Genomic DNA, 27,977 nt, shown 5'->3' on the forward strand with positions numbered 1-27,977 from the left:
TCAGGGGCTTAAGCGCTGGAAAGAGCCTTTGCTAAGCGACTGAAAACCACCTCCCATTCATTCAAGTGTGACTTGGGCGGTGCACTTGCTGGACGTTCCAAAGAGTCCTGCAAGCAGCAGCTTTGGGGTGGGTTGGGAGTGCCGTATTTAGCGCTCCCAAATCATCCTGCTCATTGGAATCAATGTACAGTGCTTCGGAAGCGCCGTAACACGGGAGTATTTAACCCCTTCTTTGGGGTTAAAAGTGCCCCGCTAGCAGCGGTAAATCACCGCTAAAACGAGTGGCACTTTACCGCGAACGCGGCTGCGGTCCCAGTGTGAAAGGGGTCTTAAACTGTTAAGCCATATATAGACAGTTTGCATCTTGGGTAGTTCAGCAAGGCCTGGCTAAGATTTAAACCATGTATGGGCAGGCTGATTGTACCCAAGTCGATCCATCCATTGACTTGGGTACAACCAGCATGTTGGATTTTTCATGCAATTTCAGGCTACAACTGCTAGCAGTAATCACCTTCTTCCTGCCAGGACTGCTCCCTCATAAACACAGTGTTGATGATGGAATTGAGTAATTTTCTTTCCTGCAATCTGTGGTTGCAGGAAAGAAAAACTCACCAACTATGGCCAGCTTTAAGTCTGTACAGGCAAAAGATGAAACCTGTTACCTTTCAAAGTGTGTATAAGCAGTATATATAATATTTTGAATGAAGCACAATGGTTACAGATTTAATTTGTCTTTAAAATATAATGCAATATCATTTTCATCATCAATATCAGTGGACAACCTAATGTTCTCTGTTTAATTAGCTATTTTGTTTTGAAATCCTTCGCTCTATTGGAATCCATTGATAACTGTTAGTCTAGCTAATGTGTTGGCTCATTGCACCCAACATTAAACTGAAAACAGATCTAGATACTCTGCTTACCGTTCACCTTATGGTGTTACTATTGTGGTGTACTTCTGCAGTCTTATGGTTCCCTAATGTGCACTCTAACATTGCATGTTTCTCTCAACAGATACGGAAGGGTATATACAACTGACCCATATCATGCCTTGGCCCCTGCTACCAGTTACGGAGTGGGAGCTGTGGTAAGTAATAGGCTCTTCTCAAACGATGATGTTTATCAGCTTGAGACAAAGCGACTATTTAAATATGCTTCACTATATTGTCTTCATGTATTTGTCTGTTCAATTAGTTGATGTATTTGTGTTCATGTAATTGTGCTGGTGGGTTATGGTCTATGCTGCTAGGCATAGAAATGGCATACCCCTAGAAACCATGTAAATCAAGTAATACACATCATACTTTGCATAATAAGATATAGAATTTCGCCCTCTGCCAACATTTTAACATAGTTCAGTGCTTGAAGTATTACAGGTCCTGCATTTTTACACAAGAAGAAATCTGGATTTATAGTGAAATTTCTATTTTGGGCAGGAGGTTCATAATACTGCCAAAGGCTGAATTTTCGAAGTTTTAACAATTGCTATTCACCGAAGCATTGTTGTTGCCAGCAGTGATGTCAATCAGAGCCAAGTCGCATGGCTGAAAATATCTATATTACATGTGAAGTCTAGTTTAGTATATGAAGACTAAAGTCTTTCATGTCGATAGAGCATGTGTAGTTGATTGACTTTTGTAGCATTAGCCTTTTTTTTTCTTTAATTTTTATTCATTTTATATTAAATACTATCAATTTTTTTTTTCTGTTGATGGGGTAGAGGTTGAAACCTGAACCATACTTTAAAAGATACTCTAAAGATAATGTATTACACATAGTTTTTAGTGACTTTTTTGCACTGCTTACCTTTGAATACATTTTTTTAAAGTGTCCTTCACAATTTACATGCTTTCTATAATTTTGTTAAATGTAGAGATTTGTAGATCCAAGCACTAGAGCTAGCTGTATTTCATTGGAATCAATGCAGCCTCCCTGCTCAAATGTTTGTTATTCTTATGGGCCAATATATTCAGTGGGTTGTCAGATCTATAAACTTTTTATTTTGTGAAGTGAGGACTAGAAAACTATTGGATAGCACTACAAAGCATGAAGTGGATCCTGAGTATGTAGTGAGCGTATATGGCTACCGCCATGTACATATAGATTAACAAAGAGTACATGGAAGCATTTAATACCCATTGATAACGTTTACATCAAGCTTATCTTACATTTATATCCCTCCCCAAAAAAGTTACTTTAGTTTCTTTAATTACTACTTTCTTGTGTTGTAGGCACTTTAGCACTATTATGGAAAAAGTGGTTACATACAGTAGTTGACAGCCTTATAATACGTATTTATGTTTTTAAATTTGCCTATGCCTCACTTTTACTTGTATGCCCTTCTACTATACTGCATTAAAGGTCTTCATTTACCCATATAAACCCCACTGTTTCTGATAAGAGACAGACCAGGTCCTGGGTTTAAATCTCACCTAGGACACTGGTGACACTTATGAGTCCATGCACACTGGCTTAAAAAAAATGCAAATAAAATCAATTGTGCTCGCGCTAAAAATGTGAATTGAAAAAAATATGAATATATATAAACTGAGTATAAAATATAAACTAATTGTGCAAAAATGTTAAACCATAATTAGTATGCTAATAAAAACATACATGTAAAAAAAAAAAAATATATATATATATAATGTGCAATCCTTTATATATAAAATTCACAAAGTGCATCCACATAAAAGTGCAATCCTTATATAAAATGCTGAAAGTGCATCATGCATGAATATAGACCTAATTAATAAGTGCAAATCCTGTGACAATCAAGTGTCCAAACAAAATACGATCAGTAGATTCAAACTGAAACAAAGAAGTGCAAGAAAACGGTGTCCATGAATGAAGTGTTCATCAAGCTTCTCCTGAAAAGTGTCCAAATCACAACAAGCTGGATGTGCTCTCCCGTGATCCCCCACTTGTGCTTGCGCTCACCTCTATTCGTGTGACACGGTAGTTAAACAGTGTCAAAACACGCATTGGGGCCACTCCTGGGCTCACTCAGGATGCAATGATGTATGTCCAATCCTCACAGGTAAAACATTATTCATAAAAGAGAAAAAGAAAGCTCCATGGTGTAATATAGTAAGGGATTTATTTAAAGTAAAAGAAGTTCCTCCAGGAGGGTACTCACAGTATGCAGGTGCTACAGTGCACCAAACTATACAGGTGTATTTCGTTTAGCAGCGGCTCGTATGGCGTGCAGTGTGGTGTATATTCCTCTCCTTACCTGCTGACAGCTCCGTCCTACCCCTCCCCGACGCGTATTTGGCACAGGGATCACGTGCCTTCCTCTGGGGGATATATCCCCCAGAGGAAGGCATGTGATCCCTGTGCCGAATACGCGCCGGGTAGGACGGAGCTGTCAGCAGGGAAGGAGAGGAATATACACCACACCGCACGCCATACGAGCCGCTGCTAAACGAAATACACCTGTATAGTTTGGTGCACTGTAGCACCTGCATACTGTGAGTACCCTCCTGGAGGAACTTCTTTTACTTTAAATAAATCCCTTACTATATTACACCATGGAGCTTTCTTTTTCTCTTTTATGAATGATGTTTTACCTGTGAGGATTGGACATACATCATTGCATCCTGAGTGAGCCCAGGAGTGGCCCCAATGCGTGTTTTGACACTGTTTAACTACCGTGTCACACGAATAGAGGTGAGCGCAAGCACAAGTGGGGGATCACGGGAGAGCACATCCAGCTTGTTGTGATTTGGACACTTTTCAGGAGAAGCTTGATGAACACTTCATTCATGGACACTGTTTTCTTGCACTTATTTGTTTCAGTTTGAATCTACTGATCGTATTTTGTTTGGACACTTGATTGTCACAGGATTTGCACTTATTAATTAGGTCTATATTCATGCATGATGCACTTTCAGCATTTTATATAAGGATTGCACTTTTATGTGGATGCACTTTGTGAATTTTATATATAAGGATTGCACATTATATATATATATATATATATATATATATATATATATATATATATATATATATATATATATATATATATATATATATATATATATATTTTTACATGTATGTTTTTATTAGCATACTAATTATGGTTTAACATTTTTGCACAATTAGTTTATATTTTATACTCAGTTTATATATATTCATATTTTTTTCAATTCACATTTTTAGCGCGAGCACAATTGATTTTATTTATATTCAAATACACGGAATGAAACGTGGTGAAGTGTTTGCTGCTTTAAATATAGTTGTTTTACCCCTTAGAGGCATTGGTCCACTTGTGGCTCGCAAGAACCCCACCTGTTTGTTTAAAAAAATGCAGCTTCTACAGGAGCTTTGCGTTTTTGCCTGTAGAAGCAGCTCAATGTTATGTGTCCATGCACATTAGGACGATTAGAGGCATATTTTAACCGCTTGCCGACCAGCCGCCGCAGTTCTACTGCGGTAGAATGGCGCTGCTGGGCGAAACATCGTTACTTTACGTCGCTTCGCCTTTTGGCCACTAGGGGGGCGCGTGCGCCACCAGAGGTGTGTGCCCGGAGCCGATGTGAGTGCCCGGCGGGCACAATGACTGCTGGGCTCCCACTATCGCTCGTGACAGAGCGAGAATCGGGATCTGTGTGTGTGTAAACACACAGATCCTGGTTCTTTCAGGGGAGTAGAGACAGATCGTGTGTTCATACTATGTATAAACACCGATCTCTCTCTCTCCTGCTAGACAGTCCCATCCCCCCTACAGTTAGAACACACCTAGGGAACACAGACCCTTGATCGCCCCCTAGTGTTAACCCCGTTCCTGCCAGTGACATTTATACAGTAATCAGTGCATTTTTTTTAGCAGTGGTCGCAGTATAATTGTCAATGGTGTCAAGTGTCCAATTTGTCTGCTGCAATATTGCAGTTCCGATTAAAAATCGCAGATCGCCGCCATTACTAGTAAAAAAAAAAAAAAATGCCATAAATCTATCCCCTATCTTGTAGACGCTATAACTTTTGCACAAGCCAATAAATTTAGGCTCATTGCGATATTTTTTGTAAAAAAAAAAAAAATGTAGAATACAACATATTGGCCTAAACTGAGTAAAAAATTTGTTATTTTCATAAATGTGGGATATTTATTATAGCAAAAAGTAAAATATATTGTTTTTCTTTCAAAATTGTCGTTCTTTCGTTTATAGCGCAAAAAAAAACAAAAAACGCAGAGGCGATCAAATACCACCAAAATAAAGCTCTATTTGTGGGTAAAAAAAACCCGTCAATTTTGTTTGAGTGCAGCGGCGCACGACCGCGCAATTGTCAGTTAAAGCGAAGCAGCGCCATATCGCAAAAAATGGCCTGGTCATTGAGCAGCCAAGTCTTCTGGGGCTGAAATGGTTAAGCTCAGTGTTTAAAGGCAGAAAAAAAAGGTTTTGCGTTTCTTGATAGAAATGTTCTGCCATAAAAAAAAGCTAAATGCTCCTAAACTTTCCTAGAAGCTCTTAAACTCCTGTAGAAAAAAAAAGCTTTATATGAGCGTTTTTTTTTTTTTGTTTTTTTTTTGTTTTTTTCAGCCCAGTGTGGATGGACCCCTAATGTTCTACCCTGTACCTGCATGAGCTGCCTATGTTCTGGTACCTTCCCATAAGCCAAAAACATGTTTATATAGTAGGCTTCCTGCCAAATTGCTGCTTGTTGCGCATATTGTCTTTGTGGAACAGGGACTGATATGAATAGATGTATGTATTCCGTGAATACTGAATGTATTCTGTGAATATTGCCACTATATAAATACATGCAGTGTAGAGATGCCATTATTAATTACAGTACTGTGCAGATTTCTTGAAATGATGCAAGTGGATTGATGTATAAACCTATTGCATAGTTGTAAATATACTTTAATCAAAAAATCTTATTCACCAAACTAAGACCATATAAATGATTTTCTGAAAAAAAAAATACAAGCAGCTTATCTGAAAGCTTTCTGCAAGACTCACTATTCAGCCTTGGATTAGAACTATGCAGCCTAATGTATTTAAAGATTTGTATTTCCCCTATTTCATTTTTACTTTGATCCCAACACTTTAGCTTTAGTGTCGGAGCCAGAGGTTGGGTTTAGAGCTGCTTCCGTAGTCGTCATGAAGCCAACAACTGATGCGAAATGCGTTTTTTTTTTTTTGTTTTGTTTTTAAATCTATCCTATAGGTATATTTTTGTTTACTCGCAAGTTGGAGTTCTACAGGGATTTTTCAGTTACTTTCTGAATGACAATAATCCTTTTACTAACTTTAGTTGATAATCGTGTGAAATTTTAGGAAGACCACTGTAAACTAGTACCTTTTTTTTTTTCTGGTGTAGTTTAGCCACAACATTTATTTTTGTGAATTAAATCAAGCTCATGTGTTCAAAAAAGAAAGCAGGGTTGATTTAAATATAATCATTCCTGGAGCTACTGAACAATACTGATCTTACTGAATTTAATTTCAAAACATAAGCATTACATACAAAAGTATGTAAATGTAATCCTGGTCCCATTGCTTTTTCACTCCCTTCTAATTCGCTTAAGGATTTAATGCAAAAATTCCCTTTAAAGCCTTGTTATATGGATGTACTATAGAGTTATGCCTGTGCGAGGTCTGTGTTCAATGTTCCATGCATCCCTGTGCAGGTAGTGCCACTCATGTCAATTGGGACACAGAAGGTGCAAGAACACAGCCTCTGCTCCCAATTTGACAGCTGAGCGAGTGCAGTGTCCCGAATGCACACGGTCTGCTATGTCCATGCAGCTGCTGACATGAATAGGACTGCCTGCACAGGGATGCATGGAACACCTGTGCATTCCCGTGCAGGAAAATACACTTGAGTAAGTCTTTGAACAAGGCCCTAGGTTAATGCATCAATAAACGCGTATGAGTAAATCTATTGGTATACATTTCCAAAGTTATTGTAACTGATGAAAGATTAGGATAAGTAATGAATGTCTGGGTTGTGGTTACAGCAGAAGTATGACTGTCAAAATAGAGTGGATGAATGTGGCTGTAAGCTTTTACATTCAGTGGATGGATTCAGGGTATAAAAAAACAATCAATAGAATTTGCATCAACCTTGTCATCTTGTTAGCTGGAGATGCCAGCTTGCATTTATCCAGTGCCAGACTAATCTGTCCAGACTTTCATGTTTACCTAGATATGATTTACTTAATACACAGCAGCAGCAACTGTTTTAATTCTTAGGCCTTGTTTACACAATCCTCAGTTTGAAAGCTTAACAAAAGTGTGTACAGCAAGCTTTTATGAAGCATTTGCAGAGCTTTTGGCACGCTTTGTGGAAGCCTTTAAATTGGCTCCAGGGAGACCCAGACGCAATAACAGTTATGGGCTCGGTCACATGGGTGGCCAGGTGGCCGTAAAAGGTGGTTGAGCCAAGGACCTGCAGCGTCTTGGGACTGTACCACTCTTGTACTTGATCCATTTAAGTGAATAGAGCTGCACCACAACAGTCTTTTGCAGCATTAAAACAGGCACTGCAGATCGCTTTTTAGAAGGTGACAAGAGCTGCAGGCATGGGACCTTAAGCTGCTAGCAGGCTTCAGTAAGCTTCAGAACTACTTAGCTTGTTTTAAAGCCTGCTGAAGACTAACGGGTTGTTGAAAGTGACAGCCAGCACTCCCATTAAGATCTGTGTGAATATTCACAAAATTAGATTAAAACTTTCTTTTAGGGCTTGTTCACTCATGCTTCAATCTCTGAAGAGTGATCCGCATTCAAGTTGCTCTTCAGAGCATTTGACAGTCAGTGAGGAGGCATATATCGCCTCCTCGCCACCTGATTTAACCCCTTGCACCCTACACTAACATGCCACAACCATGCGCATTGCACACAGTTGTGGGGCCTTGCAGAGTGGCCCCCTTCAATTAAATGAGTAGCACTTGGCAGGTGGTACGCCTGCTAAAAGCGACCAGGTAGAGTTCCTGTCACGAAGCAGAGCATTGTGGCTGCCCTATGTGTACGCCCCTGACCACTGCCTCTGCAGCTCAACCATGGGATTTTACTGTCCCGCAACCACTAATATTATATGTTTTTCTTTAAAAATAACAATACTTACCTGCTCTATGCAAGGTTTTTGCAAAGAGCAGCCCTGAAACCTGGGGTCCCTCAGCGGTGCTCTTCTTTTTCTCTCAAGCCCCCTCGGAGAGCCGCTTTCCACAGACAGCAGGACTCGACCCCCCCCCCCCGACTCCTGTGTCACTAGATTTGACAGTGACCAATGGCTCCTGCTGCATAAATATATCCAGTGAGGTCCTGAGACAGCGGCTGGAGATGCTGTGCTTGTCCCCGTTGCTGGAACTTTCGCGTCCAGGTAAGTAAAAGGGGGGCTCTAGGGGGCTGCTGCACTACAGAAGGTTTTTCACCTTAATGCATAGCATGCATTAAGGTGAAAAACCTTGAGGGTTTACAACCCCTTTAAGACTTTATCAAAGCAGCTTGTAAAAGCTTGCTGTACACTGCTCATATACCAGCTGAAGCCCATGTAAGCAAGGCCTTACTATTTTCCTTTCATCTTATCAATTGAGGAATGTGAAAAAAGTTTTAGTAGAGATCCCATCTAATTTTTTTCTTATCCTCAAAGTGTGGTGTGTCGCTGTTTGTTCACTGTGCTTCTTCTTGAATCCTAGGTTACTGCAGTAACTGGAGGATGGAGTGTATAACACATGTATACTTTGTAATGCTTTAAAACCTTTCTTTACCCTCCCCTTTGCTTATCTGCTCACTGTTTGCCCTTTTTCATTGCCCTATACACAAAATGAGAAAACACAGCATGGTTTCCTACCCCCTTCCTTCCACATTGTCAGCCTCTGCCAAGTTGACTGGCTGTTGTATATTGGTTAGAATAGACTGTTTCTGTGACTTTTCACCTTTTGCATGGAAAATGGATAGTTCTTGCTTCAAGATTCAAAGTTTTAAATATAAGCTTTTGTAGATATGTTTACTTTCAAAGGTAGACATTAGATGTTCAAAGTGGGCAAAGGGTCCTATTTTCAAGTATTCCACCTATTTTGCTTTCTACATATTCCCAGAAGAGTGTCTGTAGAGCCCCACTCAGATCTCATGTTATTAGGAACTAGCGTTCCCATCTGCTTTTTTAAAAGCACCATTTACATGCGTTTTAGCATGTTGCACATTGCAGTCTATTCAGTTAAGTGGGCTGCCCCATGTGCAGATGTTGCCCAAAAGACACTCCTGTTCCTTTTTTGGCGACAAGATTCATGTGATTTTAAAACGCAGGTGTTGTCATGCGACAATCACTGCAAAATCCCACTGCAATTGGGGTTCCATTAAGAATAATGCCACTTAAGCGTGCATTGTGGCTGTTCTGCCCCAAATCAACAAATGTGGACAGGGCCTTGGTGTGTGCAGCAGTTTACCATCTTTGAGGTTACCAGATTTTAAAAATGAAACCCTGAGATGGCCTACTAACACCGCACCCTCATTTGTAGCCACACCTGCAAAAATCACACCCCATTTTAACACACACTGAAACAATAGCAGTAGACTTTCTGAACAAGTGACAGACATTAAGGTAAAGACTACTCGCACTGCAGCAAATTGTGGGTGTGGCATTGCAGCATGCAGGCTCCAAAAAGCAAGATGAAATGCCACGCAGACCAATCCAGGGCACCATTTTGGACTAATCATTGTGCAGCATGACTGGAGCTAGAGCCTGCATCCTGCAATGTACTATGAGCCAATGGTAACCTTAAACTTTTAGGATGTGTTATGCTAATACAGGCATTGCTTAAACAGTTAGTCTGCATAGGTTGGAGATGCAAACACTTTTGTGCTCCGCTATCCATCTCATGGCAAATTCCATTGGCATACTATCCCATGTGTTCTAGACCCACATAAGTTTATGGTGAAATCATCCGGCATTCTAGGTAGATGGGATGCATACAGAGATGATTTTAAAATGTTACGCATCCTTCACTTCAGATATAGATGAGTAAATCATTAGACTCTGTCTAATCATTTAAAAAGCCATCTTTTAATCAGACATACAGTCAAATGTTTTTTCAACTGACTAGATTTTCATAGCAACTCACAACATACTGCTTACACTTAATCTGATTGTAAATGATCACCTTGTAAAACAACCCATTTAAAATGAAAGGCAAAATATTTGTGTGTGGACATAACAAATGTATTGCCCTTTTTCTAAGTGATCGCATTCCCTTGTTTCTCTGCAGCATAGGAGCTGGGGGAGGAGAAGCAATAGCATATTGATGAAACCACCAGTGAAAGGCTGTGGGGGGGGGGGAGATAGGCAAGCAGAGGGACTGGCTGAATCACCAGGGATTTCACACAAAGGAAGTAGTACAAAGAGAACAAGATACTTTTTCATACAGGTGCATGATACAGCAGGCACATATCAGGAATATTAAATGTTTAAATTACCAAAACTATCCAGTTCCTTCCTGTCCAACACTACTAAAAACAGCCAAAAAAATAAAATTAGGTAAGTTAGGCTTATACTGGTGATTTGTTGACCTAGTTGTATTGTAGTATAGCTGGTTTATAACATTAGGGGTTAGTCCACCCAATGGTAATATATTTTGATATAGATAAAACTTGGTGACCTGACTACTTATGTTTTTTTTTGTTTTAGTGAGATCCCGCTGCCACTTTCTGTTTGGGCGTTTTGCCCAACTTTGCATGTTCTTGCATCCTTCATAATATGCGATAAACAGAAGAGCCACAAAGAAGTGGGTGGCCCACTCATGATGGCTACAGCAGGTGTGCAGACCCAAGAACTCAAACAAGAAGAGCTCATCTATAAGAATATAAGAAACTGTCATGAGGTTTAACTCTGCAACATCTGCTAATCTTAAATATTTTTTGGGGGGCAGATTTACTTTTATATCATACAAGAGTAAGTCACATTGAATATATTGTGGCATAGTTCAGACATTTGAATACAGTATATACTGTATATCACATTTTTTAGATTTCCAGTCCTACCTCACCTCATGTCCTTGTAATGTCTACATAAGACCCCTTTCACACTGGGGCGGGAGTGGCAGTGCAAAGCGCCCCAGTGTGAAAGGGGTCTTAGAAATGGGAGTGCAGTTGTCACCTGCCACCAAAAATTTGAACCTTTCCCTAATTTATATAAAAAAAAGCTCTTTTATTTGAATTGATGGAGTCTGATGTTGAAATGTTATACTTTATGCAAGAAATGTCTAATTCCACACTTTGAGCCAAGTGTGGCTGCATGTGGATGTGCTAATCTTCTAACAATGAATTGTTCCTCGCCATTCCAAATATACTGCTGGCTTTTCATCTCCTTAAATTGACTGGCCTGATATAACACAATTCAAATTTGTCGCGGTTAGGGCCCTTTCACGCAGTTGTGTTCTCTCTATTCAACAACAGATCTTTGAACAGAGCCCCTGCTGAACTGGAGCTGAACAGGGCAAATGTCGCACTTGACATCCCTGCCCTTTTTTTTTTTTTTATTATTATTTGTTTATTTTTTGGTCGAAATTTTGACAGATGTTGTAGGACCTGTGATGGCTCTATGGGTGACCAGATGTAAACAACTTGCATCGATTTAAATTAGTCTGCCTCCAATCGGTCACATTTAGGGTTTGAAAAATGATTCAGTCCTTTATCCTTTTTTTTTTTTTTTCTGGACCTGGATGTACTCTGAGGTAGGTGGGTGTAAACACACATATCTGTTTACATCTGCCTGCCAAAAAGACTTGCCCACAGCTTCTGATCAGGTCTGCTTGAAAAACTGTGGCCCTGATTGGAAAGCTTGTGTGAATGGGGCCGTGATTGCAGAATCTAATCAAACTTGATTTCATTATTGTGACTGGCAATGTCGATGGAAATCTTAAGATTATCGAAAGCAAAAGGTGCAGGGCAAAGGATCATTCAGAGACTGCAAAGTGCTGTAATGTTTAATTTTTCTTAAATGACTAATTCACAAACTCTGCCATGTATAGTGCAGAGGTTTTGGCCTAGAGATGAAGTGTTTCTACCTGTGCCTCAAACGTCACATTCTCTTTATATGGCCATCTTACTAGGAAAGCATAGTTATGTGCAGTGAGCGCATACCATTAGTTACTGCAGAGTTTACCTTCTGGTAATTTTTGATGTGACTCACTTTTCAGTACTTGCTCTTCTATATTTTGTTGTAGAGACCAGTCACTAGGGAGAGTTCTGTTATATGATTCGGCCTCATTTAACCTCCCTGCTCAACAGCTGTTACCTAAGAAGTGCATTGTTTTCAATTAGAGAAGCATTTGTAACGCTCCTTCTCTCAATGTAAATCATTGCGTAGCACTGCAAAGCAAAAAGCAGAGCCTGCTTATGTAATGATCAAAACATTGCTGCCCTTTGGTTATATATAATTACAAACTATACATACATCTAATACAATAACATATGTTCATTTTCCCTCAAGTTGATCCTATATAGAAATCGAAAACAAAATCCGTGTGTAAGACCATACATTTCCTTTTAAGTGTTGGGCAAGTGCTGACCTGGTTTGTCCGTTCCCATATTTCCATTTCCCTTTTAGAAGTAATATGATAGTGAATTATTGCTCACATTGGCCATTGGATGCTTAATTGTCAAAATTTGTTTTATTACTTGCACAGTATACAGTGCCTTGAAAAAGTATTCATACCCCTTGAAATTTTCCACATTTTGTCACATTGCAACCAAAAAAGTAAATGTATTTTATTGGGTTTTATGTGATAGACCAACACAAAGTGGCACATAATTGTGAAGCGGAAGGAAAATGATAAATGGTTCATTTTTTTTTTTTTTTTTTACAAATAAATATCTAAGTGTGGCGTGCATTTGTATTCAGCCCTCCCGAATCAATACTTTTTTAGAACCACCTTTCCCTGCAGTTACAGCTGCAAGTCTTTTTGGGTATGTGTCTACCAGCTTTGCACATCTAGAGAGTGACGTTTCTGCCCATTCTCCTTTGCAAAATAGCTCAAGCTCTGTCAGATTGGATGGAGAGTGTCCCGTGAACAGCAATCTTCAAGTCTTGCCACAGATTCTCAATTGGATTCAGGTCTGGACTTTGGGCCATTCTAACATATAAATATGCTTTGATTTAAACCATTCCATTGTTGCTCTGGATGTATGTTTTGGGGTAGTTGTCCTGTTGGAAGGCGAACCTCCGCCCCAGTCTTCTTCTAAGGTTTTTCTTCTAAGATTCCCCTGTATTTGGCTCCTTCCATCTTCCCATGAACTCTGACCAGCTTCCCTGTCCCTGCTGAAGAAAGCATCCCCACAACATGATGCTGCCCCCACCATGTTTCACAATGGGGATGGTGTGTTCAGGATGATGTGCAGTGTTAGTTTTCTGCCACACATAGCGTTTTGCTTTTAGGTCAAAAAGATCAATTTTGGTCTCATCTGACCAGAGCACCTTCTTCCACATGTTTGCTGTGTCCCACATGGCAAACTGCAAACTAGACTTCTTATGGCTTTCTTTCAACAATGGCTTTCTTCTTGTCCTGTGCACAGATTCTCTCAACTGAACGTTACCATAGGCTTCTTGGCTGCTTCTCTGATTAATGCTCTCCTTGCCCAGCCTGTCAGTTTAGATGGATGGTCATGTCTTGGAAGGTTTGCAGTTGTGCCATACTCTTTCCATTTTCGGATGGTTGATTGAACAGTGCTCTCTGAGATGTTCAAATGTTGGGATTTTTTTTTTATAACCTAATAAAAGAAAAAAAAAGGCGCCTCTCAGTGCAGAATTAAAACTTTTAATATCCCCAAACAAGATTAAAAACACAGGATCAAGGATAAGAGGCATAACATGGATGTATGAAGCAGGTGATCTGGCATCAGGAGGTCCCAGTGTATCACACCTTTCCAGGGATAACAATATGCAGCAGCAGAAGGTCCCAGGATAACCAGCAGATGAACACCCCAGGCTCTGGGAACACTGGTGAAGCAATCGCGTCGTCTGAGTCAGCATGGAGCATGAATCCCGGAAATGACGTCAGCGGGAGGGGACAACAACCAGCATGGATTTAGACAGGAAGTGAACCCCTCCCGTACAGGAAGTACTTCAGTTTTTTACCAGTGTCTGCAAGGTGGATGGGCACGTTTGAGCTCTCTGAGCTCCAGGTCTTTAAGTCCCAGCATGGTTCTAAAATGAATCAAGGGATTGACCGATCGGATCCATTTGAAACAAGCTTATATGCTAAGATAAATGGTACCCCAGCCTTGCAAAGAAGACGCAAGGATCCTGCAAAGTTTTTGCCTGTAATGCGATCTCCAGGCACTGGATGCTGCATAGTGTAATCCTGGACACTACAGAGCTAAGGCATTCCTGCAGGGTGCTGTATAGGTCCAAGGGAGTGGACCCTAAAACATAAGGGTACCCAGTCCTTGACGGGCCTCAAGTGACAGGAACCCACCATGATGGGTGAAGATTGGACTTAGTTTCTAGGGTTGCCCTGAGCCTGGACAGGTGAGTGAAATCCCCCCCCCCCCCCTTATTTACTTATTGTGGGGTGCCCCATGTGTGTAAAAATCTGTCAATCTAGCTAAGGCTGGACACCTGTGTAGCAGTGACCGCAAGGGGTAGTTTGGGCTAGCTGCTAGTGTACCTTTTTCCTGTTGTCTTAAGCGGTTTTGCGTTTTGGAGAGTCCGTGCACAGAGGTGCGCCATGGCGCACGTGCTTTTACCAGCATGCATGATCGTTCCTGGCTACTGGGCGGCCAGGGCACACACGGCTTGCCACGCAGTATATTGTGTGTACACCGAGCCACGCATGCTTGTAACTCTAAGATGGCGCACGAGGAGTCGTTTGTGCGCATACACAGCCACATGTGTGCTCTATGACCGCGTGCATGCACAGAGCGTTCCGGTGCACAGCCATCTCAATTAAACAGTAAATGGCTGACATAAGGCGCTTCCAGGGGACAGCTGTGGGACAGAGTAGGCTCTGTGTCATTCACTTTATAGCAACTCATTCCTCCTTACCGGGGTCACGTGAGTCTCCCAGGTGTTGGTTGGCAGGCTAAAGTGCTTAGCAAGATTGTTGCATAGTTGCTTGGTGAGCCCTGTTAAAGGGTCTCTTCTGGGGTAAAATACTAAACCCAAGTACTCCCTTTTTGTGGCTTGTAATGTCTTCAAAAAAAAAAACACTACAGGGAAAGGCACACCTATGTTGTCAGTAGCTTCTGAGGAGCCTAGTCATGAGCCTAGTGTTGTATCCCTAGAGAGACCAGAGGTTTTAATGCAATCTGAGCTGCTGCACCTGATTGATATTGTGCCTACAGTCAACGCTTGTATTTACCACATAAATGTGAGTTCATAAACCGTATGTTTTAGTAAAGTTTTAGAAACATCTACACTCAGAGGCGCCCTCTCTCCTTATCTTATAAACTGTCCTCAGCCCTAGCCGGGTTAGAGGCTTAGAGCATAGGATTGCTGGCATGATTGCCTCAATCCCGCAGGGTGGCAAGACGCTTGACAGATCCCCCTTCCCTGAGCCTCCTAATTTGGAGTAGGAATGGGTTGAGGAAGGGTAAGGGCTAGATGCTAAGGACTTGGCTAGCCTGGTGTTCTGCCAAGAAAGGTCCCCCCGGCGGATAATGACCCCCCCCCCCCTGTACTGCGCAGGCGCAGCGCGAACCACAACAGTGCTGCCGAAGATGAACCGCTGTGAGTCAGCTGTACACAGCGCCTGCACAATGACGACGACATTGTGCCAGATGCATGCCGCACGCTCCCGATGCTCGTGCAACTCTGCAAGGGGCAGGTGTATTACTGTTATCTCATGTAAGTGGCGGATCCCTGTACCCATTCTGTGGTGAAGGGGTTAAGACATATTAACAATATACTCTGCCAAGTATTGAAACCGCCTATCAACATTGCTAAACCCGCCCTTCATTTGTTTGAACACGCCCCGCAAAGACGTGTAGTTTATTGTTAAAACCACCCCTTATCAGCTCTGCCCATCAATTTAAAATTTGGCCTCTTCTGTAGTCATCTGCCCCTTACACGATATAACAGTAATACACCCACCCCTTGCAGAGTAGCGCAAGCATTGGGCGCGTGCGGCAGCATCTGGCACAGTGTCGTGGCCATTGCGCAGGCGCTGTGTACAGCTGATTCACAGCTGTTCATTTTCGGCTATTTTCAGCGGCTCCGTTGTGGTTCGTACTGTACAAGCGCTGCGCCTTCGCAGTACGGGGGGGGCATTATCTGTCTGGGGACCTTTTTCAGCAGGACCTAGATGGTTTGTTCTGCCTTTACATTACCTCCTGCAGAGGTTTCTGAGCCTCCATTGTCTTCTTTGGGGTCCCTGAAGCCTCCTCAAGCTGCACAGGCTTTCCCCTTGCACCCGCTGTTGGAACAGGCGGTGTATGCTGATTGGGAACAACCTGACAGGATTTTCATTCCTCCTAAAAGTTTTACCTTTTTATATCCCATGGAGGAAAAGTTAGTTAAGAAATGGAGCATGCCAGCTGTAGATGCGGCAGTCTCTTCCTTAGCGCCGACCGTACACACATATGCGGCATCTGCTTTAAGGGGTTATACCGGGATGATGCATGCAGCAGTACTGTTTTTTAGAGCGGGCAGTTGGCTCTTCAGGGATAACAACCGATGCGGTTAAAAGCTGCTCGGCTGTTATCCCGAAGGGGACGCCCCCCCCCCCTCTTGCTGCTTTTCCCAGGCTTCCCGATCCACGATCCGGCACTTCCGCCGGCTAAAGTGAGACTGGAAGGAAGCAGTAAATGGCTTTGTTCCAGTCTCCTGTGTGGAAACATGGAAGCAACATCACTTCCGGTTTACTCGGCTGCCAATGGCGCCCGTTTAAAAAAAACAGTATTCAGAATCACCGTTTTTCGCGAACTAAATACTTTGAAGTGCAAAGGAGGGATTTGGGGTCTTTTAGACCCCCGATTCCTCCATAAAGAGTACCTGTCACACCTATTACTGTCACAAGGCATATGTAAATGGTGTTCAAATCACATGTGAGGTATCGTCGGAGCAAGAGCAATAATTCTAGCACTAGACCTCTGTAATTCTAACCTGGTAACCGTTATTTTTTTTTTAAATCTCTGCTTATGATTTTTAGGTACCGTAGTTCCACGAGCGTGCGCAATTTCAAAGCATGACATGTTAGGTATCTATTTACTCGACGTATCATCCAGAACGAGTATTTGTGTGTGCAAACGCACAAATCCCTGTTCTGAAAGGGCTGGAGAAACAGATTGTCTGTTCCTCCTAATTAGGAACAAGGACCTGGCTCCTCCTCCAGTCAGTCACATCCCCTCACAGTTAGAAACACACCTAGAGAACACACTTAACCCCTTGATCGCCCCTTAGAGTTAACCCCTTCCCTGCCAGTGACATTTATACAGTAATCAGTGGCTATTTTTAGCTCTGATCGCTGTATAAATGTCAATGGTCCCAAAAAAGTGTCAGATTTGTCCACTGCAATGTCGCAGTCCCGATAAAAATCGCTGATCAATGCCATTACTAATAAAAATATGTGTGTGTGTGTGTGTGTATATATATATATATATATATATATATATATATATATATTAACCTTTGCGCAAACCAATCAATATACGCTTATTGCAATTTATTTTTTTACCAAAAATATGTAGAAGAATCCATATTGGCCTAAACTGATGAAGATTTTTTTTTTTTTTAATTTGGGATATTTATTATAGCAAAAAGTAAAAAATATTGTGCTTTTTTTTTCAAAATTCTCGCTCTTTTGTTTATAGCGCAAAAAATAACCACAGAGGTGACCAAAAATATGTAGAAGAATACATTATGGCCTAAACTGATGAAGAAATTCATTTTTTTTTTTTTACATTTTTTTGGGGATATGTATTATAGCAGAAAGTAAAAAATTGTTTTTTCTTCAAAATTGTTGCTCTTTTTTTTTTGTTTATAGTGCAAAAAATAAAAACAGAAGAAAGCTCCATTTGTGAGGGGAAAAAAAGAACATACATTTTGTTTGGGTACAAAGTCGCACGACTGCACAGTTGTCAGTTAAAGCGACGCAGTACCATATCGCAAAAAATGGCCTGGTCAGGAAGGGGCTAAATTGTTCCAGGGCATGTTTATAGGATCAGGTCAGACGGCCTCACAGGCCTAACCAGGAGGACGATCTTTCTGAAAACAGGGCAGATGTTCTTAAAGCAGCAGTCCCCCCCAACCTTTTTGGCACCGGGAATGGCTGTGTGCAAGAAAATTGTGGCAAGGCCCGGGGGGGTGGTGGTGGGGGGAACTTAAGCGATTTTTCGCTGGCAATTTGCTGGTGTTAGTGCTTCAGTCATCCCGGCACCATGGTTTGTATGGTGTCAGGATGATTGAAACGTATTATTTCTATCATTACATTGTAATATAAAATGAAATAGTTCAACTCCCCATATTGCAGAACCAGTGGGAGCTTTGAGCGTGTCAGTTTGCCACCATCACTTGTCACTTGCCACGTCACCTGCCACTAGATGGGGATGTCACTTGCCACATCACCTGCCACCCGATGGGGATGTCACTTGCCACATCACCTGCCACCCGATGGGGATGTGACTTGCCACGCTGCCTGCCTCCCAGATGGGGATGTCACTTGCCACGCTGCCTGCCTCCCAGATGGGGATGTCACTTGCCACGCTGCCTGCCTCCCAGATGGGGATGTCACTTGCCACGCTGCCTGCCTCCCAGATGGGGATGTCACTTGCCACGCTGCCTGCCTCCCAGATGGGGATGTCACTTGCCACGCTGCCTGCCTCCAGATGGGGATGTCAATTGCCACGCTGCCTGCCTCCAGATGGGGATGTCGCTTGCCACGCTGCCTGCCTCCAGATGGGGATGTCGCTTGCCACGCTGCCTGCCTCCAGATGGGGATGTCGCTTGCCACGCTGCCTGCCTCCAGATGGGGATGTCGCTTGCCACGCTGCCTGCCTCCAGATGGGGATGTCGCTTGCCATGCTGCCTGCCTCCAGGTGGGGATGTCGCTTTCCACGCTGCCTGCCTCCAGAATGGGGATTGCCACAGTTACCTGGCTGCCACCCAAAAAAAAGCAGTTTATCACTAATTAATGTACATGTAAAATCAAGCTTCCCCCCCTGCCCAGCATTGCAGAGTACTTGCAGCCAGGTTCAATGCTGTCAGCCTCTTAGCGCAGGTAAACTAGCTGCAGGTGAAACACAGGCACATGCGAGGGAGAGATGAGTGGCCAGAAAAAACCCTCTGTCCAGAACTCTTCTAAACCCGGCACCAAGTCCTCGGGTGGAGGGAAGGCTGCTTTAATTTGCGGACATTTGGAGAGCAGTGGTGCAGGACAAGTGGGTCATCTCAACAGTGACAAAAGGCATAAATTGGGATAAAATATTAGGAACAAAGAATACGGAGGAGAGATGGGTTTGCTTTAAGAGCATATTAAATAAGGGCATTAGCCAATGTATCCCATTGGGTAATAAATTTAAAAGAGCGAACAAACATCCTGGATGGCTTAACTCCAATGTAAAAATGCATATAAAAGCAAAGGAGAAGGCCTTCAAAAAATACAAGGTTGAGGGATCATCCACAGCATTCAGAATTTATAAAGAATGCAATAAGAAATGTAAGGGTGCAATTAGGATGGCTAAGATAGAACATGAAAGACACATAGCGGAGGAGAGCAAAAAAAATCCCAAGAAATTCTTTAAGTATGTAAACAGTAAAAAAGGGAGGACAGACCATATTGGCCCCATAAAGAATGAGGAAGGACATCTGGTTACAAAGGATGGGGAGATGGCAAAGGTATTGAATTTATTCTTCTCCTCAGTCTTCACGAGTGAATCGGGGGGCTTCAGTAACCAAAACTGCAGTGTTTATCCTCATGACACAACACAGGAAGCACCTACATGGTTAACAGAGGACGGAATTAAAATTAGACTTGAGAAACTTAACATTAATAAATCACCGGGACCAGATGGCTTGCATCCGAGGGTACTTAGGGAACTCAGTCAGGTGATTGCCAGACCGTTGTTCCTAATTTTTACAGACAGTCTATTGACTGGAATGGTACCAGCTGATTGGAGAAAAGCCAATGTAGCACCAATATTTAAAAAGGGCCCAAAAAACATCCCTGGGAATTACAGACCAGTTAGCCTAACATCAATAGTATGTAAACTCTTGGAGGGGATGATAAGGGACTATATACAAGATTTTAGTAATAAGAATGATATCATTAGCAGTAATCAGCATGGATTCATGAAGAATCGTTCTTGCCAAACCAATCTATTAACCTTCTATGAGGAGGTAAGTTGCCATCTAGATAAAGGAAGGCCCGTAGACGTGGTGTATCTGGATTTTGCAAAAGCATTTGACACAGTTCCCCATAAACGTTTACTGTACAAAATAAGGTGCGTTGGCATGGACCGTAGGGTGAGTACATGGATTGAAAACTGGCTACAAGGGCGTGTTCAGAGGGTGGTGATAAATGGGGAGTACTCAGAATGGTCAGGGGTGGGTAGTGGGGTTCCCCAGGGTTCTGTGCTGGGACCAATCCTATTTAATTTGTTCATAAACGACCTGGAGGATGGGATAAACAGTTCAATCTCTGTATTTGCAGACGATACTAAGCTAAGCAGGGCAATAACTTCTCCGCAGGATGTGGAAATCTTGCAAAAAGACCTGAACAAATTAATGGGGTGGGCGACTACATGGCAAATGAGGTTCAATGTAGAAAAATGTAAAATAATGCATTTGGGTGGCAAAAATATGAATGCAATCTATACACTGGGGGGAGAACCTCTGGGGGAATCTAGGATGGAAAAGGACCTGGGGGTCCTAGTGGATGATAGGCTCAGCAATGGCATGCAATGCCAAGCTGCTGCTAATAAAGCAAACAGAATATTGGCATGCATTAAAAGGGGGATCAACTGCAGAGATAAAACGATAATTCTCCCGCTCTACAAGACTCTGGTCCGCCCGCACCTGGAGTATGCTGTCCAGTTCTGGGCACCAGTCCTCAGGAGGGACGTACTGGAAATGGAGCGAGTACAAAGAAGGGCAACAAAGCTAATAAAGGGTCTGGAGGATCTTGGTTATGAGGAAAGGTTGCGAGCACTGAACTTATTCTCTCTGGAGAAGAGACGCTTGAGAGGGGATATGATTTCAATTTACAAATACTGTACTGGTGACCCCACAATAGGGATAAAACTTTTTCGCAGAAGAGAGTTTAATAAGACTCGTGGCCACTCATTACAATTAGAAGAAAAGAGGTTTAACCTTAAACTACGTAGAGGGTTCTTTACTGTAAGAGCGGCAAGGATGTGGAATTCCCTTCCACAGGCGGTGGTCTCAGCGGGGAGCATTGATAGCTTCAAGAAACTATTAGATAATCACCTGAATGACCGCAATATACAGGGATATGTAATGTAATACTGACACATAATCACACACATAGGTTGGACTTGATGGACTTGTGTCTTTTTTCAACCTCACCTACTATGTAACTATGTTGCAAGCTGGAATTACGGAGATTTCCTCCTCAGAGGTTTCGAAGATCCAACGTTTCTGCGGATCCTCCAAAAAACTTATGGCTTCAAGCATTAGAGCAGTTGGTGCATCAGGGAGTGATCATCACAGGTTCCGGTGTCCAAAAGAGACACAGGGTTTTATTCAAACCTGTTCACTGTTCTAAAACCAAATGGGGACATAAGGCCAATCTTGGACCTAACATCCCTGAATCAACATCTGTTAATCCTATCCTTCAGGATGGAGTCAGTCCGCTCGGTAGTAGCCTCGCTCCAGGTGGGAGACTTCTTAGCCTCCATCGATATCAAGGGCGTGTATTTACATGTACTCATCTTTCAGCCTCATCAGAGGTTCCTGCGATTTTGCAGTAGAGGAACATAATTTGCAGTTTTTGGCACTGCCCTTCAGGCTTGCCACAGCACCTTGGTTGTTTACAAAGCTCCTAGCACCTTTTCTGGGTCTTTTAAGGGCCCAGGGAATCTTGGTGCTCGGATAATTGGATGACCTCATGCTCAGAGATCACTCACTACAGGTCCTGGAACACAGTGTAGCCTTCACAGTGCGGTATTTAGAAAACCTGGGCCGGGTAATAAATACCGAAAAGTTAGCCTTGAGACCTGCTCAGTCTCAAGTATCTAGGTCTGATTCTGGATACGGTCCAGGCAAGGGTATTTATGCCATACGTAAAGATCTGTGCCCTGAAGGATCAGGTGCAACAGGTAAGGGGCACCAGGCAACCCTCCATTCGGCTCTGTATGAGTCTTCTGGGAAGGATGGTGTCCTCCGAGGCAGTTCCCTACGCTCAGTTCCATTCCAGGCCTATACAACAAAACATCTTGTCGGCTTTGAAAAGGAGAGCACAAGCCCTGGATTACCCCGTGTCCTTATCTCCCTGGGCACGCTTAAGCTGGTGGTTGCAGGATCGAAACCTGCAAAAGGGAAAATCCTTCCTCCCGATGTCTTGGAGAGTACTGACCACAGACTCCAGTCTCTTAGGCTGGGGAACGACCCTAGAGGGGCTCGGGGGTGATGGTCAAGGGCAGAGCCTGCCCATCAACATCCTGGAGTTACAGGCGGTATGTCTGGCCCGATGGTCCTGGACGGTGAAGATTCAGGACTGCCCCATCAGGGTTCAGTCCAACAATGCCAGTGCAGTGGCCTATATCAGCCACCAGGGTGGTACCAGGAGCCATTCCACTCAGGAGGTGAACCACATATTAACCTGGGCAGAGGGACATGTGCCGGTTCTATCGGTGGTCTAAATTCCCAGAGTAGAGAACTGGAAGGCAGATTATCTCGGCCGCCAGCCGATCTGCCTGGGGGAATGGCCCCTACACCCAAACATGTTTTGGGAAATCTGCCAGCGTTGGATGGCTAAAGGTCGATCTATTGGCATCCAGGTTCAACAACAAGCTACAGCAGTTTGTAATTGAAGAAAAAGAACATTGATCGCTCACCATGGAAGGAGGAACTTCTGTAGAATACTTTGTCAAGGTGCCAAAGGACGTAGACAGGACGTTACAGGAACGTTGGTAGACCGGTTTAACACGGATAACTTGTGCTGGTGCCAACCTTGACAATAAAGTAGCTATTCTACAGAGGTTCTTCCTTCCATGATGTGCAACCAATCTTTTTCTTCAATTACTATTGACGGTGGTGAGCCAGGGCCAGCACCCACAAGGAAATCTTTATCCACAGTCTGAGCGGTGTTACACTCTTTCTACAGCAGTTTGTAACCTGAACAAGCGATCTATTTTTTAGATTGTAAGCTCTAACAAGCAGGGCCCTCTGATTCCTCTTGTACCAAATTGTAATGTAACTGTAATGTCTGCCCTCATGTTGTAAAGCACTGCGCAAACTGTTGGCACTATATAAAACCTGCATAATAATAATAATAATCTCCTAGCAATTGGAGCAGATGCTCTAGTAGTTCCATGGAACCAGTTCTCCCTGGTTTATGCTTTATAATTTATGGTTAAATTCTCTTTTCCACAGTCGGCTGTGGAAATCAGATTGGCTTTGAGTACAATCGGGTCAGATTTCAGCCTTGTCTGTATTCTTTCAAAGGCCCTTAGCCTCCCATTCATTGATCCGAACCTTTATGCAGGGGGTAACTTGTTTGCTTCCCCCCCATTAGGTCACCTATGTGTGGGACTTGAACCTGGTGCTGTCAGTGTTACAGAAACAACCATTTGAGCCTATCAAGGAAATTCCATTCGTCTTGCTGTCACGTAAGCTAGCCTTCCTGATGGCAATCACCTCGGCTAGAAGGGTGTCGGAGTTGGCGGCCCTTCCGTGTAGGAAACCATACTTGATCCTTCACCATGACAGGGTCATGTTACAATCTGTTTCATCCTTTTTTTGCCAAAAGTTGTGTCGGCCTTTCATTTGAATCAGGACATTGTTTTGCCGCCTTTTTTTTCTAAGCCTCGTTCGGCGGAAGAGAGATGACCGCACTCCTTAGATGTAGTGCGAGCAGTCAGAGTTTTTGTCTAGATCTGCGGAGATCCAAGGATCAGACTCCTTCGTTTTTGTTTTACCAGAAGCACCCAAGAAGGGGCAGGCAGCTTCCGGAACTTTCATTGCCCATTGGGTCTGTCAATTGGTCATTCAGGTCTACGGTCTGAAACGTAAAGCTCCTCCCTTCAGGGTGAGAGCTCATTCTACCAGGGGTGTAGGAACCTCCTGGGCTTTTGGCCATCGGGTATCTGTGGCTCAGATTTGTAAGGCTGCTACCTGGTCTTCAGTGCATATGTAAGTATGACGAAAAAATGATATTTTTCCTTCCACTTCAAAATTATGTGCCAATTGTTGTTGGTCTAGCAAATAAAATCCCAATAAAATACATTTACGTTTTTGGTTGTAACGTAACAAAATGTGGAAAATTTCCAGGGGTATGAATTATTTTATTAAGGAAGAGAATGTATGCATTATGTATACCAACTACTTCCCTCTTTTTAAGGATGTGTAACATCCTCACTACATTAAACAAAAAAGAATCCTATATGGGTCTTTAAAAGTACTGAAATAGTTAATAAAATTAGTATGTCATCCACTTCAATACCGGATACTTTCACCCCCTTCCTGCCCAGGCCGATTTTCAGCTTTCTGTGCTGTTGCACTTTGACAATTGTACCCATATGAAATTTTTATCATGTTTTTTTCACACAAATAGCTTTCTTTTCGTGGTATTTAATCAACGCTGGGTTTTTTATTTTCATTTTTTGCTAAATAAACGGAAAAAGACCAATTTAAAAAAAGTGGTGTTCATCGTTTACTATAAAATTTTGCAAATTTTCTTCATAAGTTTTGGGCAAAATGTTTTCTGCTACCTTTCTTTGGTGAAAATACCCAAATCCTTGTTTTAGTCTGTAGAAAAGTCAGAGTCCATAAACTATGGTGTGTATGTATATATATATATGTGTGTGTGTGTGTATATATATATATATATATATATATATATGTGTGTGTGTATATATATATATATATATTCTATCATATTTTATGGACTCGGATTTGATCAATTTTCATATAGATGGATCGAGGTGTGTGTATGTACAGTATCTGACAAAAGTGAGTGCACCCCTCACATTTTTGTAGATATTTTATTATATCTTTTCATGTGACAACACTGAAGAAATTACACTTTGCTACAGTATAAAGTAGTGAGTGTACAGCTTGTATAACAGTGTAAATTTTCTGTCCCCTCCAAAATAACTCAACACACAGGCATTAATGTCTAAACCGCTGGCAACAAAAGTGAGTACACCCCTAAGTGAAAATGTCCAAATTGCGCCCAATTAGCCATTTTCCCTCCCCGGTGTCATGTGACTCATTAGTGTTACAAGGTCTCAGGTGTGAATGGGGAGCAGGCAGGTGTGTTAAATTTGGTGTTATTGCTCTCTTTCATACTGGTCACTGGAAGTTCAACATGGCACCTCATGGCAAAGAACTCTGAGGATCTGAAAAAAAACAATTGTGGCTCTACATAAACATTGCCTAGGCTATAAGAAGATTGTCAAGACCCTGAAACTGAGCTGCAGCACGGTGACCAAGAACATGCAGCGGTTTAACAGGACAGGTTCCACTCATCACAGGCCTTGCCATGGTTGAGCAAAGAAGTTGAGTGCACATGCTCAGCGTCATATCCAGAATTTGTCTTTGGGAAATAGATGTATGAGTGCTGCCAGCATTGCTGCAGAGGTTGAAGAGGTGGGGGGGGTCAGCCTGTCAGTATTCAGACCATACGCCGCACACTGCATCAAATTGGTCTGCATGTCTGTCATCCCAGAAGGGGAAGCCTCTTCTAAAGATGATGCACAAGAAAACCTGCAAACAGTTTGCTGAAGACAAGCAGACTAAGGACATGGATTCCTCAAATGGAAGGTGGAGGAGTGCAAGGTCTCTAACATCCACCAGCTCGGTAATGTTGTCATGGAGGAGTTGAAGAGGACTGCCGCGGCAACCTGTGAAGTTCTGGTGAACTCCATGCCCAAGATGGTTAAGGCAGTGGTGGAAAATAATGGTGGCCACACAAAATATTGACACTTTGGGCTCAATTTGGACATTTTCACTTAAGGGTGTACTCACTTTTGTTGCCAGCATTTAGACATTAATGCTTGCGTGTTGAGTTATTTTGAGGGGACAGCAAATTTACACTGTTATACAAGCTGTACACTCACTACTTTACATTGTAGCAAACTGTAATTTCTTCAGTGTTGTCACATGAAAAGATATAATAAAATATTTACAAACATTTGAGGGGTGTACTCACTTTTGTGAGATACTGTGTGTGCGTGTATATGTGTATGTATGTGTGTGTGTGTATATATATATATATATATATATATATATATATATATATATATATATATTTTGTGTGTGTGCATATGTATATATATATTACACACACACACACACCTCGATCTATATGAAAATTATTAATATACCATATTTTATGAACTCTGACTTAATCAATTTTCATATAGATAGATCGAGATAAGTCCGATTCCATGAAATATGGTATGGGTGTGTGTATATGTATATGTATATATATATATATATATATATATATATATATATATATATATATATATATATATATATATATATATATATATATATATATAATTTTTTTTTTTTTATTTATATTTTACCATATTTTATGAACTCAGACTTGATCAATTCTCAGATCGATCGAGGTGTGTGATATAGATATATATCTATCCTGATGTACTCATTTCTTGAGACCTGAAAAGGCCAGGACAGTACAAATTTTCCCAAATTACTTTTCAGAGAGTACAGTCCAATGTATTTTGTAAGGGGCATGGTGAGTTTTTGAAGTTGTAATTTTTTGTCACAATTTTTTGGAAAATTAAGAATTTTTTTTTCCATTATTATTTTTTTTTTACCAGTGCAGTACAGCATTATAATATAACAGGAATGGCGGTAATCAGGGACACTGATGACAGTATGGGAAAAAATAAGATTTTAACACAGTGACCAGAGCAATAGTGTTACCATAGTAACACTGTACTACTCTGGGACGTGATCAGGATTTTTCTTTTTTTTTACAGATGATTGTTTATACCGATAAATCTTACTGGTATAGGCAACCATTTTTACTGAATGAAACTGATTAATTCAGTGTGTGTTTCTGTTGGCCACAGCTAATCACTTGGTACAGATGGGCTGTGATTGGCCCTGTCTGTACTATGTGATCTTGTGACCAATCACAGTCAGCAACACAATTGTACACAATGGATGGCATGAAAGGAAGCCATCCATTGTTCACAATGGTCATGTGATCTGCTGTGATTGGTCACAGTGATCACATGGTACCACCAGCAGGCCGGTACACTGATTAGTCATTGGCTGTGCATGTTCCAGGAGGACGTCACATGTCATCCACCCAGATCAATGAAAGTCCCGCCTGGCCATCATTTTGCTATAGATGATTAATACAAAAAATAAATACCTAAGACATATTCTAAGTTTTACATCACAGTGAATCAACATGAAAACCTCAATTGCGGGCCCAGCAGACTTTTGCAAGTTGATACGTTACATAGTAGGTGTGGTTGGAAAAAAGACACAAGTCCATCAGGTCCAACCTGTGTGTGCTTTTATGTCAGTATTACATTGTATAACCCTGTATGTTGTGGTCGCTCAGGTGCCTATCTAATAGTTTTTTTTTAATTATCGATGCTCCCTGCTGAAACCACTGCCTGTGGAAGAGAATTCCACATCCTTGCCGCTCTTACAGTAAAAAACCCTCTACGCAGTTTAAGGTAAACCGATTCTCTTCTAATTTTAGTGAATGGTCGCGTCTTTTTAAATTTCCTTTTGCGGAAAAGTTTTATCCCTATTGTGGGGTCACCAGCACATTATTTGTACATTTAAAATCCTATCCCCTCAAGCGTCTCTTCCCTAGAGAGAATAAGTTCAGTGCTGGTAACCTTTCCTCATTACTAAGG

General features: G+C 41.9%; 1 protein-coding gene across 18 annotated transcripts in view; it reads left to right on the forward strand.

Moving 5' to 3' along the window:
* The window catches only part of RBFOX2 (RNA binding fox-1 homolog 2), a 623,882-nt gene that overhangs the window by 584,261 nt on the left and 11,644 nt on the right, over positions 1-27,977 (forward strand). For 14 of the 18 annotated variants that reach the window (XM_073592800.1, XM_073592799.1, XM_073592790.1 and 11 more), the window contains one exon: positions 1,015-1,087. In XM_073592800.1, the coding sequence (XP_073448901.1) occupies positions 1,015-1,087 (73 nt within the window). Of the gene's footprint in view, positions 1-1,014; positions 1,088-8,647; positions 8,695-27,977 lie in introns of all 18 variants that reach the window. The other 4 variants (XM_073592784.1, XM_073592791.1, XM_073592785.1 and 1 more) reach the window with 2 other exon arrangements.

This window comes from Aquarana catesbeiana, linkage group LG07 (assembly GCF_042186555.1).
Source record: "Aquarana catesbeiana isolate 2022-GZ linkage group LG07, ASM4218655v1, whole genome shotgun sequence".
Taxonomy (NCBI): domain Eukaryota; kingdom Metazoa; phylum Chordata; class Amphibia; order Anura; family Ranidae; genus Aquarana; species Aquarana catesbeiana.